The 13292-nt window shown below is 37.1% G+C and overlaps 1 protein-coding gene across 2 annotated transcripts in view; it reads right to left on the reverse strand.

Moving 5' to 3' along the window:
• The window catches only part of csmd2 (CUB and Sushi multiple domains 2), a 288152-nt gene that overhangs the window by 202473 nt on the left and 72387 nt on the right, over positions 1 to 13292 (reverse strand). For both annotated transcript variants that reach the window (XR_007139415.1, XM_047808186.1), the window contains exon 4: positions 1551 to 1745. Coding sequence is in view for 1 of the 2 variants with exons in the window: in XM_047808186.1 (XP_047664142.1) it covers positions 1551 to 1745 (195 nt within the window). In the remaining variant the exon portion in view is untranslated. The remainder of the gene's footprint in view (positions 1 to 1550; positions 1746 to 13292) is intronic.

Here is a 13292-nt window from a genome sequence, read left to right on the forward strand (position 1 = left end):
CTCAATTCAGTCATGTGGAACTGATGTACATGTTTTAATGAAGTAAATTCAACAAGCTTTTCTTGGTGTTAAGTTGGATTTTTACATCTGATTGTCAGAAGGTTTAGATTCATTTTCTATAACACCAATCCTGACAGGTCTGTCAACTGTAATTAAAATGACACTTTACATCACATGCAGTATACATTTTCACTCCTCTTTCACAGCAGCTTGCAAATATGTCACATAATCTAAGCTCAACTATAACAACATAAATATATTATTAAACAAAGAGAGAAATCAAATCATTGTTATGGTGACTCGTTCTGTACGAAGATGCTCATGTAAAAGTTGCGGATGGAGCTTCCAGTGTTAGTCTTCTGCAGAAGGTTTTATGCTAGATTTGCAAATGTGGTTGTTGGGATTTGGCCATTCATCCATGAGAGCACAAGACATCAGGCACTGATAAGCTACTGTGATAATTAATCCCAAAAGTGTTCCTTGGGGTTGAGGTCAAAGCTCAGTTGCAAGCCGTTCAACTTCTTCCACTCAAACCTTGGCTAACCGTATATTCACGGACCGTACATTGTGAGAATTACCGCTGCCATGTTGAAACATGTTTGGGCTATCTAGTTCCTATGAAAAGAACTAGCATGCAAAGACATCCAATTATTGGCGATTTTGTGGAAAAAGAAACAAGAAGGATCTCATATGGGTGTAATGGTCAGGTGTCCTGAAATGTCTGATCATAAAGTGTACAAATAGACATATCACTAGCCTGGGAAGCATCAGATAATTGGCTTTTTATCTTTGGAAATGCCTGGAGGAGTGTAGCTTTAATAGACTGCTAACTTCTTCCATATAAAAAGAGGAGAAAACAAAAATCCCTCTTATTGCTTTCATAAATTCAAAATCCGATATAAATGCTCAAAATAATGTGCTCATGCACATTAAAAAGGGTTCCTGCATCTATTGATGTAGATTGTGCTCATCATGGCTGGACTGGAAAAAAAACATTTAAAAAAGGACAAAACTGAGCAAAAAACAGTGCAGTACAAAACTGTGATATGATTCTAATTCTAGTACAATGTGCATTGGACTGTGGAAATTGACTCAACTACTCCTCATTAAAACTTCCCTTAAATGTAGAGTGAACATACAGTATAGCTGATGGCGACCGTGTGCCAGATCATGTCATAAGTGAATAAGTGTTTGAGATTAGATAATGCATAAAGTGATTTAAGACACACAGTATGTGTATTCACTTACACACTCCCAAAATATATACAGTATGTGGCCTCCAGGCATGAATGTGCTACTCATACTGAAGTATTCAGCATTTAACGGTGTCTTAAACTTGCCTAAAGTATCTGTTCTTTGCGAAAGTGCTGACAAAGCATCCACCTACACCTCTGCACCCTGGCAAGTGTCAACACAGTAGGTACCGCAGTTCCCTCTCAAACAGGACAAATGGCTGTACGCATCCCCTTTGCTGATAACATCAGGGTGCCCGTCTGATAAAGACATTTCCTAAACTCCTCACATGTCTCTCTCATGCAGCTCACACTCACCTCGGCAGTAGGGCAGGGGGAAGTCCCAAGCAGCCGTGCCTGAGGATGTGGCCAGGCACGAAAGCACAGCGTGGCCTTCCAGAACGAATCCCTGGCTGCAGCTGTAGCGAATCTTATCCCCGATGTTAAAAGTGGAGCCCTGCTGGAGGCCATTCTGCAGCTGCCCGGGGTTACCACAAGTGTAGCTAGGAAGAGCTGTGAGAGAAAGACAGAGGTTTGATTTATACACAACCTTCAATTGTTCACCTTCCTAAAACAATCAGCTTCATTCGTTAGAAGGAGTCTAACAGAACTCATTAACAGCATTAAAAGCAAAGCAGGTGGCCAATTTGCACCAGATACACAGTGTACACAGTGTGTAAATTAAAGACACGATTGTCTTAACCTTACCACTGCACCTCTTTCATCCCTGTCTATCCCTGTATTTGAATGTGTTTCAGTTATTGAGCATGTAAGACGGCATACATAAACATGGGTTCATATTCTTGTAGGGAAAGGAAATAGTCCACGCCCTGTGCCAAATTAACCCAACCTCCTAACTCATCATGTAACTCATTAGATTGAACATTCCTTCTTTTTTCCCCTTTTTTTTAAATGTAATGCATTTGTTTCAAACATAAAAAGGAAGGATTCTGTCTTATTTGAAGAAAGAAGACAGCATGAGGAAGCAATATCCTACTTTTATCATGAAATCAGAAAATTTCAGCTGTATTTATTTACCCACAGTATTCATGCTAATCAGCATGCTGTCTTCACACAGTGAAGTACTTTAAGCTCCTCTAGCACAGCTAGGAAGAACCCCAAATAGCTTCCTTGTCACTATGCATGCTGTGGCTCAGTAATTAAAGGCTCTGTGTTACTGACCAGAAGGTCAGAGGGTCAAGTCCCAGAAATGCCAAACTGCTACTATGAGGTCCTTAAACAAGACCCCTAACCCTCTCTGCTTCAGACGCACTGTATCATGGATGCACTCCAACTAGTACCTCTGCTTTGTATATGTGACAATTTAAGTTCATGCAAAGCATGTTTCAGAAGTACAATTAAGGCTTAGAAGAACAAAAAAAACTAGACCATAGTTAATTAAACATAACAAAAATGTAAATAAGAAAGAATGGAATTATTCAAAATTAAAACAATATAAAACTTTATATACTTAATATGACTTTTTAATAGTATTTTCTTTGTACATATGTATCAGTATAATAATTGTAGTTAATTTTTATTTATCTATCTATCTATCTATCTATCTATCTATCTATCTATCTATCTATCTATCTATCTATCTATTATTATTATTATTATTATTATTATTATTATTATTATTATTATTATTATTATTATTATGAATATTGCAACATTATGTTAGATAGAGAGCCTGGGTTTGGTTCATACAGGATATAAGCAGGTGGAATCATGGTAGAGAAAAGGAGAAAGATCAGCTAGTGTAAGTTTTTATGCAATTGGTACGCTTGAATTTTAATCCAGGATCTTTTAAATGTTATTATATGGCTTATAATGAAGAAGCATTATTCTGACATTGTATGAAAATGGAGCAAAGGAAACAGGAAGTGGGTGGTGTGAATGAACTGTATAGCTAGGCAGTTATATTATGTGCTGCGATTCTTATAGCATTACTCTTAAATCCCTTTTGGCTCCCCAAGATGCTTACACCAGAATACAACCCAGTACAACCAGGCAGGTTCAAACACTCTGCACTGCACTCATTTTTGCCATTTGTTAGTGATAATTGGTGCAGATTTTTTGCTTGGATTCAAGATAAATCCTATATGTGAACTGACGTCCAGCTGGAGAAAGTACTACAAGGTGTACAGCATGAGCCATAATGCATATATATTCAGATAAATTAAGACAGCTTATATAAGATAACTTTATTAATCTTGAATAAAATGATTTATTTTGCTAGAAATCCGCTTGCATCCCTTTACTCAAGAGAAATAAATACAAATAAATTATAAATAAAATATGCTATATAGATTCAAGTCAGAGTAGTTTTGTTGTTGTCTTGGAGTTATGCTCTTTGAAAGTTAGTAGTATATATATTTATTTTTAATAAACCCCTGAACTTCTGAACCAGTAGTTCTCAAAATCGGGTCCAGGCTGTAGGTATAAAATGTAAGAAAACACAATGGTTCTAATAGTTTATCCAATAATTATCCAAAAGCTTTTTGCTCAACTTTCAATTATGAGTTTAAGATTTTTATACGTTAATAAAATGGAGCTATACTCATCTGTTTATTAAACAGTTAAATTTCTCTCTGATATAAACCTGTGAGTTAAGACTAGTACAAACAAAAAGTAAAAAAAGTTATAAAACTACATTCTACAACTACAGAATCTCTCTCTTCTTTCACACCTTTGCTATAATCTTTCACTTGGGGAAAATGAATATAGTGTATTTCAGCCATGGTCCTAACATGTGATGCTATGCTACCTTTTCTGACACCTTTTTGGTTCACTTTTTTCCCCAGGATAAAAGATTGCAAAGACACAACCATAAGGGTAACAGTGGTATTAGATTAGATTAGATTAGATTAGATTAGATTAGATTAGATTAGATTAGATTAGATTAGATTGTCATCTTCGATTTTCTTTCAATGTGGAAACAAATATATTAAATTCATATTCATCTCTGAAAGAAGCTAGCTTTAAATGCAGAGAGACCTGTATATATCATTCCATGGCCCTTTTTCTCTTTTCTTTGATTCTTCTGCTCATTTAATACTTTTTATCCTTTTTTTCCCTTTTAAGATTTCCATCTTGTCAGTTAAAACATAAAGATGATATACTCAGTGCCGAGATAAGCATCAGCGTATTTCTGCCACATTGCCTTAGGCATGCATTCCTCTGATTAAGATCCAAAAACCTATTTCCTATTTCACAGGATCCACTGCTGTTATATAAAACTCACTATAAAATGCTCTTTACATCCTTATTTTGCAGCTTGACCGAGTGGAACATTCTGCCTCAAAGAGATATGTGATAAATGTGGTACAATATAACCCCAGTTTAGACCGTAGGTACCGTGATGATGTGTAAGTGTGGAGTTATTAGCATAGTCATGAAGAACATGGAGGTGGTGGCAAGGAGCTCCCTGTGCACCCTAAATGCATACTACAGTATATGTAGTCTCCCTATTGAGCGGACCTGTCAGAGAGCATCAACCCTCCTAGTGAGAGGTGCAAAGAGCAAGTTGTGGCTTTATAAAGCACTTGGGGGAAATGGCACGCTAACTTGACGTTCGTCGTTCACAGAGGAAAAGAGCGAGTTACTCAGTTTACCAGTTACTGAGGTGATTAGTTCTAGGAAATTAATTAATCAGTTAAGGACTTGATGTATGAGCGTAATGTTTGAATTGGGCAGAAAATGGAAACCGATGACTTTGCTGACAACAACTCATTCAATGCTAATCAGCGAAAACTAAGCTGAAGCTGTGTGTGGTGAAAACGGTTTTGGGGCAAACTGAATCAGTGAATAGGCAGATAATTGGCTGAAAATCCAATTTCCAAACTGTTCTCTCGCATAACAGATGGAGATTAATTAACAGCACCAGAAATCAACAACACAGAGGGAAAAACAGGTGCTCAGGTGGTGCGCTGACATTAAAAGCACAAAGAACATCACAGACGACAACACTCATATTAGTGTATTACCGCTAAGCCTGTATATTTTACATTGTCCTAACTTATAGCTGAAGAGTTAGGGGGGAAATGGCCTTTTTTTCAAGAATCCATCTCTGGGTATGACCTCACAACACTATCTACAGAAAACATGTTTCTCCTCTTTGATATGTTTCTGAGCTGTGTGTCATTTAGGTACCAACCTGGTCACAAATATTTCTAGTAAATTTGCTTAATGAGAAAGAGAAGGTCAGAAAAAGAGACAAGATTATTCCGATATTAAAGAAGTTAATATAGGACAAACGTCTCATCATCAGCATTTAAAATCTTCCGATTATATATAAGGCATATATACGTTACTGCACAGTAAAATAGGTTAAAACTATATTTCGCCCACATACTGTACATATATCTTCCACATAAACAAGTTGACAGATGTGCACATTTGGCTAGTGTGCGTAGTGTGGTAGTGTTGACAGGAGTACGCCATCCCAGGTGGGCTTTTTAATTTGCATTCGATCATTTTGCTGTACGAGAGAAATTACAGAAATAATAATGAGATATTTTTTTAGATGTTTGTTCCTGGTCATGTCACTCTTACAGGAAGGCTAACAGTTTTCACTTGCCCAAATGTATGCAACAGGAAAAGCTTGTTCAGGGGACTGTTTCAAATAGGGATATCCTGATATCATTTTTTTTCCCATTGCTAACACTTTTATCAAAAAAGGGCCAAGCTTGATCTTTGTGCATTCTGTGATGGGAATAACTAATTCACAAGAGTTGCATTTACACTGTAGCCAAACCTATTTACACCAAATACACAAAGTACATCCAAGACAATAGGCCAGCGCTACTCTCTCGTTTCAGTCCAGTGCATCTGAGCCTTGTGGAGTCAGATTAAACACTCTGTGTGAGCTAGATAAATGGGAGTGCATGTGCTGGGAATGAACAAGAATGCCTTGGCTCAACCCACATTAATGCATCCACCCCACACTCTGCTCTGAGTGTTAGAACTGACATTGTGAAAGCGATCTCAACACACAAGCGTATTAGGTCAATAAGCAGTTTCTGCACTGTTGAGCATCAATTCGATCAATGCATCACACTTGCACAACTACAGGGCAATTGCAGGGAAGACTCATCACCTACTGTATCTACACAGCTGAGAGGACATGAAGTGCTTTGGGCTTAGGATAAAGACTGAAAAACAAGTGTGAGAAACCAAAACTACTTTGCGTTCAAGCTTTATATTGATTTAAAACACTGTCTTTAAAACTCTGCTCTGTCTCTTAACTGGGGGCAGCTGATCATTTTTTATTTATTTACAGTTATCCTGAACAGTACAACGATTGCAGACGTAAAGAGAGTAGTTATTACAATTTTAATATACATTCAAGAATATTATATTAGTTTTATTCATTCATTCATTTTCTACCGCTTATCCAAGCTTCTTGGGTCAAGGGAACCTGTGCCTATATCGGGCATCAAGGCAGGATACACCCTGGACGGAGTGCCAACCCATCACAGGGCACACACACTCTCATTCACTCACACACACACACACTACGGACAATTTTCCAGAGATGCCAATCAACCTACCTTGCATGTCTTTGGACCGGGGGAGGAATCCGGAGTACCCGGAGGAAACCCCAGAGGCACGGGGAGAACATGCAAACTCCACACACACAAGGCTATATTAGTTTTATTTCTGTTTTAAATTTGAAACTAAAAACTGAAATTTCACTGACATGCAAAATTGAAGTAACATTTAGGTCACCTTTTTTTCTATATATCTGTTCCAGAATGTGTGGTTGATTTTTTTGTATCTAAGACTTTCCTAAAAAAAAAAAAATGCTAAATAATGCTAACAAAAAGTTATAACACAAAGAAGGAGACATGTTTGAAAGCAAGGCATGGAGAAACTCAGCTTTGCTCAGCCACCTGTGTAAATGGTATCACTAGAGAACAGGTTTGTTTTGAAAGACATTTTCTTTTCTATTCTAAAGGGATATAGATTCATCTTTGCTTTCTATTTTGGATTTTATTCAATTTTCTCCCCAAAAGCCAAAAACATGAATCTGCCCAGGTAACCTTATCAGAAACAAATATTATTTTTTATTTGTATTAAATATATTATTAATTATTATGAACCATCACTGAGGTTGATTCCCACCTCCCCGTATTCAGGGGTTTCCTCAGGTTACTCCGGTTTCCTTCCCCAGTCTAAAGACGTGCACTGTATGCTGATTGGCATCTCTAAATTGTCTGATGTGTGTGTGTGTGTGTGTGTGTGTGTGTGTGTGTGTGTGTGTGTGTGTGTGTGTCTGAGAGAGAGAGAGAGAGAGAGAGAGAGAGAGAGAGAGAGAGAGGGAGTCTGTGTGCCATGTGATGGGTTGGCAGATTGTCTCCCACCTTGTACCCAGAGCCCCACAGGCTAAGGCTGTAATGTACACATTGGGTGTAAGGTACACTTTACAGAAAATTAAGTAATATATAATCGTACAGATTATACATGATTAAAGTATAATATAACAGAATATTAGACATATCTAAATATGCTAAACATAACAATTGATCAATTCAATTCATGTTACATTAAATTAAATTACAGTACAATAAAAAACAATAAAAATGTTTTCTTCCAAGCATTTATGTGTAGTAGTTCTCACAAAGGGTGGGATTTGTCTCATAACAGACAAAACAGCTGATCTTCAGCCAAAGCTTCTGCCAGCTCAAATATCTATCTATCTATCTATCTATCTATCTATCTATCTATCTATCTATCTATCTATCTATCTATCTATCTATCTATCTATCTATCTATCTATATAGCTGAATTACTGAATTACTGAGTACGTGTATTTCTGTAGACAATGAATAAAATGATGACGTTTAAATGATAAAAGGTTAAAAATAGGAAGTGAACGTTGTGGATGTAAAATCTTCTTATGGAAACAATTAAGCGTATGAATAAATAGATAGATAGATAGATAGATAGATAGATAGATAGATAGATAGATAGATAGATAGATAGATAGATAGATAGATAGATAGATAGATAGATAGATAGATAGATAGAATGACAAGCACTATTAATTAGTGTGAGAAAATCAGGTGGAGAAATAAACACTCACACTATAATAAATAAATGAATGAATGAATGAATGAATGAATGAATGAATGAATGAATGAATGAATGAACGAAAAACAAACAAACAAAAAATATATATAATGTTAAAGGTTTTAAAAAACATGACATTTCTGCCATGGCCTTGACAGAAATCTTGAGTTAAAACAATAATACACCACCTCATAAAATAGAAAAGTCAACACTGTTATTAATATTTAGACCTCTAGTGTGTTCTCTCTTGGGTAAGATTATTGAATTTGCCCCAACACTTAGCTGTCAGCAGAAAATCAGGTGTTAGTGTAGGCTGGACGTCTGCAGAACACATGCGTAATTAAGGAGCCCACTGCACCTGAGACTTAGCGAAGGAGAACACTGTAATATTATCCACCTTTAATTGGCTAAACAGCTGCCCAGAGACACACTGTTTGACTCTTCATCCATTCATTACAATTTTTCTTTCTTTTTCTGTGTTCAAGCTGTGCAGTTATAAGCCACCTACTGTGTTGTTACAAAGTCAACTGATTACATGCTTGGCTGGCTCATAATCACATTTATTTGTGATGATATCTACATTCACATACAGACAAACCCATGCGTAGGAAGCAGTGTGTAGGGCTTATTATGATTAGGGACAGGTGAAAACAGAAGTCAATTAGCAAAATGATACTAAAGGCACTTCTTTTAACTGTACACCATGCTGTTTACACGCTAAACTCCTCAGTTACTAAAGGCATTTCTTTTAACTGTACACCATGCTGTTTACATGCTAAATTCCTCAGTTATCCTTAAAAATGCACTCGCTTGAATTCTCCCTCGGGGAAACAGGAAAGTGAGAAAGCATGGAAATGATTTTAAACTGAATGTCCTTCCATCGGTTGTTCTGATGCTGTAGTATACACAGGGGCGGCTGCTATAAACGTGCTGAGGCTAAGCCGCTTTCAAAAATACACCACATGAATGTAAGGTTTCATTTTTGGCTTCCCTAACAGCATCATCGATGTTTGTAGTAAAAAATAGTCAGAATGGTAGAAAGAAATAAGGCTTGGTTTTAACCTATTTTAAGCCCAGACTGAGGAATCATGCAGTGACAGCCATCTTAGGTGATCAGTTGGCCTGATATTTTTCAGCCCATGTTGCTGACACATCTGTTATCATCCGTGACTGAGAAGACGCATGTGAAACACAGTTGCACAAGGGGATGAATGTGAATAAGGAGATATAGTATATATGGATAATAAGATAACTATACATAGCACATAAGAATTTAAGTATATAAATATATATAAAATGCACATTGTCCAGGCACAAAACAAATGAAACAGCCTTGAAACACTTGAAATCACACATATGCCTATCTGCCTTTAAGTGTATGTAATAGTTCGCTCCATTTCATTCTTAATACACCAGCAATGAGAAGTCATAATACATCTCTGTACCCTAACAGTTTCTCTCTTGAGTTACTGATAAATATAATCTTTGCTTCCCTAACTAATTATACAGGATCTGAGAAAACTGGAAAAATAACAGGAGGAATTAATGGAGAAATATGAAAAGGCAACATTACTGTATTTTGTTCATATATACCATCTACCATCACAGATAAAACTTCAGAAGGTCTCATGAATGACATGTTTCCTTTCACTGGTACTTAAGTGTAAATATTTGTTTCTTATACATGTGTTCAAATAGGGTCACAGTGGGTTGGTAAACACTGGCTATAAGGATAGAACACACCCAATGAACCATTTAGGAAAGCCAGTGGGTGGAAACGGTGATGCAATGTAGAGCTCCAGGGTCCCTGATTTGAGTCTGAACTTGGATGACTGTCTGTGTGGAGTTTCTCTGCATGCTCTCCCCATATCTATGTATCCGTGTTCTCCCCGTGTCCATGTCTCACACGGTTTTGTGTTTGTTAAATATTACTACTGATTTAAAAATTATTCACAGAGCATCCTTCTAGTCAAATCAAGAAGCTTTTATTGTCATTTCAACCATATACAGGGCTCTTAGGTTTTGAAGACAGGCAAGCGTGACATCTCCAACCCCCCTAAAAATGAATAAATAATCGGGGAGTTGTTGTGTTTGGTAAGGATCACTGACCGCAATTTAACCAAATACAAAGTATTTGTTTAATTTCCATTTATTAATTTGTGTGTGTGTGTGTGTGTGTGTGTGTGTGTGTGTGTGTGTGTGTGTGTGTGTGTGTGTGTGTGTGTGTGTGTGTGTACTACTTTATCATTTGTAATGTTGCTCTCATTAAAAACAGTTCGGCTCAAGCCCAGCCATTTTTAGGGTCATGATTGAGGTACCATCGAAAATACCCTCTCTAATGAATGTTTTTTTTTTCATTGGTTGTTGGGTTAAATCGTACCCAGATAATGCTATTTTCTGATTGGCTATTGTGTAGCCTATTTTTTTTGATTGGCTGATAAGTGTCAGGCTCGACTACGAACTCCAGGGGACACACGCTTGGCTGTGCGCTGCGGCATATTAAATATATTATAAATAGTCAAAAAGTTTTTATGCGTGAGAAATACGATGTGTGGAGGGGGAGCGTGACAAAAGACCCAAATGAGTGACTGTCACTCTCAATGCATGACACTTGACAGTCCTGCATATATATATGACATTGTACATAGAGCTGAGGACTTAAAGTAAGTTGTCACAGCAACATAAAGTGCATCGTGTGCAACCTAGAGCAAATAGTGCGGTACAGAAGACAGTGCAAACAGAAAATAGAAAACACGACAGGACAGATACACAAAATAGCACAGACCAGTGTATGTTTTGTTTACTGTACAAAAATAGAGGATTGTGCAAAAATAGAGGATTGTAAACAAGAGGGTTCTTGCAAAAATATATGCACGTATATTATAGCAGCAGATGGATGAGGTAATGAAATGTGGTATGCAAAACAGCAACTGAGTGTGTGTGTGTGTGTGTGTGTGTGTGTGTGTGTGTGTGTGTGTGTGTGTGTGTGTGTGTGTGTGTGTGTGTGTGTGTGTGTGTGTGTGTGTGTGTGTGTGTGTGTGTGTGTGTGTGTGTGTGTGAGAGTGTTCGTTAAAAGTTCCGTTCTGGCTGCAGTTCTGCCACATGCTATTATAATACTGTAAATAATTACACTTGTATTATGACATGATCATCATCTGACGTTTTAAGGCACTATTTAAACACATTATTAGAGCTTTGTATGTTACCAACTTCTTTAGAGTTTTTAAAGAAATCTTACAATTATTTCTAAGCACAATTATTAAGATTTATGTATATTATAGAAAGTGTTACCAGCCAGTGTACTGTACCTTCAGGCAACATTCTTTGGAAATGGAAGGAAATAGGATAGCAAAACTCTGTACAGACAGTAATCCAAGCTCAAGTTCGAACTGCAGAGTCGGGAGCTCTGATGTGTGACCCACTGCAGTGTTTGTAATTTTAAACAACATTTCCATAGCTGCATTAATCATATCATTTTATACATAGCTTTTAACTCTGTGAATACAATGCTGTAAAGTAAAGGAAGTCACTATTTTATATATTCCAGGTTCTATTTACAGTAATATGTTCTCTCCTCTAGCTGCTATGCCTTGCTTCATAGGCTTTTTGTTGTTTATTACTACAATTTCTATTTGTAGGCCAATGGCTCTAAAATTACAAACCAGTCCTTTAATACTCTGAGGCAAATGTCATGTTACATTAATTATCCTCTCCTAGTATGTAATAGTAAAAAGAAACAAGCAAAGAAACAACAGTTCCTTAAGGTCACCCACGAGTTCCATAAGGTCACGATTGATTCACAGACCATCTCTGAACAAGCCTGCTTCTCAACACAATTTCTTCACTTGTGGATTTAGAGAGTTAACAAGCAGCTAGGTATGAAAGGTTTATTAAATTCTCTGTTTACTTTTGCTTCTGAATAACACCGTTGCACATCGAACAAATTTCCACAGAAGGGGAGCATCTTCAGCAATATAAACAGACCTTGGATCTCAGAAGACACTGAATTATCTGATTTAATCTTCGACATGGTGTGAAAGACCTAAACAAATAAACAGAGAGAGCTGATTTGTGCTCCCCTCGACTGCTGCCCGCCTTGTTGCCAGGGAAACAGACTTAGGCCCACCTGGGAACCCGCTGGACGAGTGGATGAGCTAGAAAAACTGTGTGGAATGGAGTGTGGAGGTGAAGTAGTTGTGAGAGTGTGTGGTGTGAGTCCCTTCAGCTTGCGCCATTCATTTCACACTTTAAATGAGCTCACATCAGCTTGAAGACCACCTTTATGATGCTTAAAGGTTGCAGATCTCAGACTGGAAGAGTTAGCATACTCACAGGATGACTCAAACTCCCAATGCTATCATCTTTTAAGAACAACTTAAACACAGTTCACCTTCTCTACCATGTTTGTACATTTTAGGATTCCTTTTCGGTCAAAAAAAAAGTTAGGTAGTAAATAAAAATATTTGTTCATATGTTTGGTGGAATACGTGTTTCAGTGTGTTCCGAGTTTTGTTCTGGCTCTATAATCACCTGTACAGTGTATACTGTGAGGGTGTAGTGCACAACGATTAGCTTGAGCGTCAACACAACCCTGTACTTGTGGTCAATGTGGTGCTATTCAGTATTGAGCCTGTGTGGGTGCTGACATTTGGATTAATAATTTAGCAAATTCTAAATAAATTAGCTTCACTTTCTGCACTAAATCACTTAATCCAAAAGCCCAATTTTGGGCAAAATCTTTTTAACTCAGTGGCTGCACTGACATTCAATGGGTTTCCACTAATAATTCTATATTTCTAGATTATTATCCTTAATCCATCCATTACTGGATTTTTTTTACTAAAGGAATTCAATGTCATTATGTTGCAGTCTTTGTTCTACACCTCTCAATTTCCGATACTATGTTTTCAGTTATTGATGGCGATCGACTTCAACTAGGATTACACCCTTAGTCAATATAATAAAACCTTGCTGCAAATAATT

The sequence above is a fragment of the Tachysurus fulvidraco genome, chromosome 24 (assembly GCF_022655615.1).
Source record: "Tachysurus fulvidraco isolate hzauxx_2018 chromosome 24, HZAU_PFXX_2.0, whole genome shotgun sequence".
NCBI classification, from domain to species: Eukaryota; Metazoa; Chordata; class Actinopteri; order Siluriformes; family Bagridae; genus Tachysurus; species Tachysurus fulvidraco.